Below are 1,583 nucleotides of genomic sequence, written 5' to 3' on the forward strand. Positions count from 1 at the left end.
CGCGCCCGCCCTACCCGGGCGCCGTCTATGCGGGCTATGCCCCGCCGTCGCTCGCCGCGCCGCCCCCGGTCTACTACCCCGCTGCGTCTCCGGGCCCGTGCCGCGTGTTCGGCCTGGTGCCAGAGCGACCCCTCACCCCGGAACTGGGCCCCGCGCCGTCGGGGCCCGCGGGTTCCTGCGCCTTTGCCTCAGCTGGCGCCTCTGCCACTACCACCGGCTACCAGCCCACTGGGTGCGCGGGGACCCGACCTGCCAACCCCTCTGCCTATGCGGCCGCCTATGCGGGCCCCGACGGCGCGTACTCTCAAGGGGCCAGCAGCGCCCTCTTCGCAGCAGCTGGCCGGTTGACGGGGCCTGCCTCGCCCCCCGCGGGTGGCAGCAGTGGCGGCGTTGAGACCACAGTGGACTTCTATGGGCGCACATCGCCGGGCCAGTTCGGAGCGCTGGGGCCCTGCTACAATCCTGGTGGGCAGCTCGGAGGGGGCAGTGCAGGCGCCTACCATGCTCGACATACGGCTGCCTATCCTGGTGGAGTAGATCGTTTCGTGTCCGCCATGTGAGACAGCCGAGCATAAGGTCGAAAATTCATGGATGCCTTGGCTATTTATACGAAATATCTCCGAGACTTGAGGACAGGGCTGGAGATAGGACCTAATTGAAAGCCACGTGGCAGGGACCGAGCGGGCAGGAGAGATGCAGCCTTCGGGTGCACTGCGTACACACCTTGTTTGCTTTATAAATGGGAGGAAATGGGGAGAGGAAGCCGTGGCCCATGCACTGGAACAAAGGACCCTCGGTGAGTCGAAGCTCCCCAAAAGATATGCCTTTCTGACAGTCTACCTGGAAGAGTCCTTGGTAATAAAGGGGGCGCAGCGTAGTATCTACACCAGACTCTAGGATCCGAATTGTGAGGAATCACAGAATTCTTACTGTGCTACGCGAAACTCGGGCCATTTTACACGGTTTGACCTCTTGTGCCTTTGACTATGTTACTACAATAAAACGCTCCAATAGCACCTTTCTTCTTAAGGTGAGGAAGACATTTTACAAAAGAAGTAGCTTTTTTCTTTTCTTTTCTTTTTCTTAATTGGAGAAATCTCTGCTTCGCTTGACCTGAGGCTCGTTTTCCCTGCCTCTGAGAACGGCAGACCCTGCTCTGAGTCTGGACTGTGCTTCAGCTCCACAGTGTGACCCAGTCCTATAATGCATGCCCTTACTCTCCCCATCTATTATACAAAAAGGCTGCAGGATTCAGTCTCCCATATGATTTTGAAGGGCCTCATCATTGTGGATGCTGCCCTACATATTTGGCAGCATCCTGGGCCACCCAGGGCTTAACCCTATTCCAGGGAATTGGAATAGAGCTCATGGTAAGCATCTAATCTGAAGTCTCTGGATTAGCTCCAGGCAGTGATTATATAATTTCTTGAATCTTTTGAGCATGATGTACTAATCATTTGGCAGCTGTTTCATCTGGGTCATAAATGTGGTTTTTCAATGAAGCAGGTAGAAATACATTTGCCCATTTTCCACACTTTCATCAAGCAGCCCTAGACCCAGTGGGTGAACTCAAGTTCAAATAG

General features: G+C 55.3%; 1 protein-coding gene across 1 annotated transcript in view; it reads left to right on the plus strand.

Annotated features, from left to right (window-relative positions):
• The window catches only part of FOXE1 (forkhead box E1), a 1,670-nt gene extending 656 nt beyond the window's left edge, over positions 1 to 1,014 (plus strand). Inside the window, exon 2 of the mRNA XM_011366305.2 lies at positions 8 to 1,014. Within this exon, the coding sequence (XP_011364607.1) occupies positions 8 to 560 (553 nt within the window). The 3' untranslated portion in view covers positions 561 to 1,014. The remainder of the gene's footprint in view (positions 1 to 7) is intronic.
• Positions 1,015 to 1,583: the final 569 nt, after the last annotated feature.

The sequence above is a fragment of the Pteropus vampyrus genome, unplaced genomic scaffold (genome assembly GCF_000151845.1).
Source record: "Pteropus vampyrus isolate Shadow unplaced genomic scaffold, Pvam_2.0 Scaffold123, whole genome shotgun sequence".
Classification (NCBI taxonomy): Eukaryota; Metazoa; Chordata; class Mammalia; order Chiroptera; family Pteropodidae; genus Pteropus; species Pteropus vampyrus.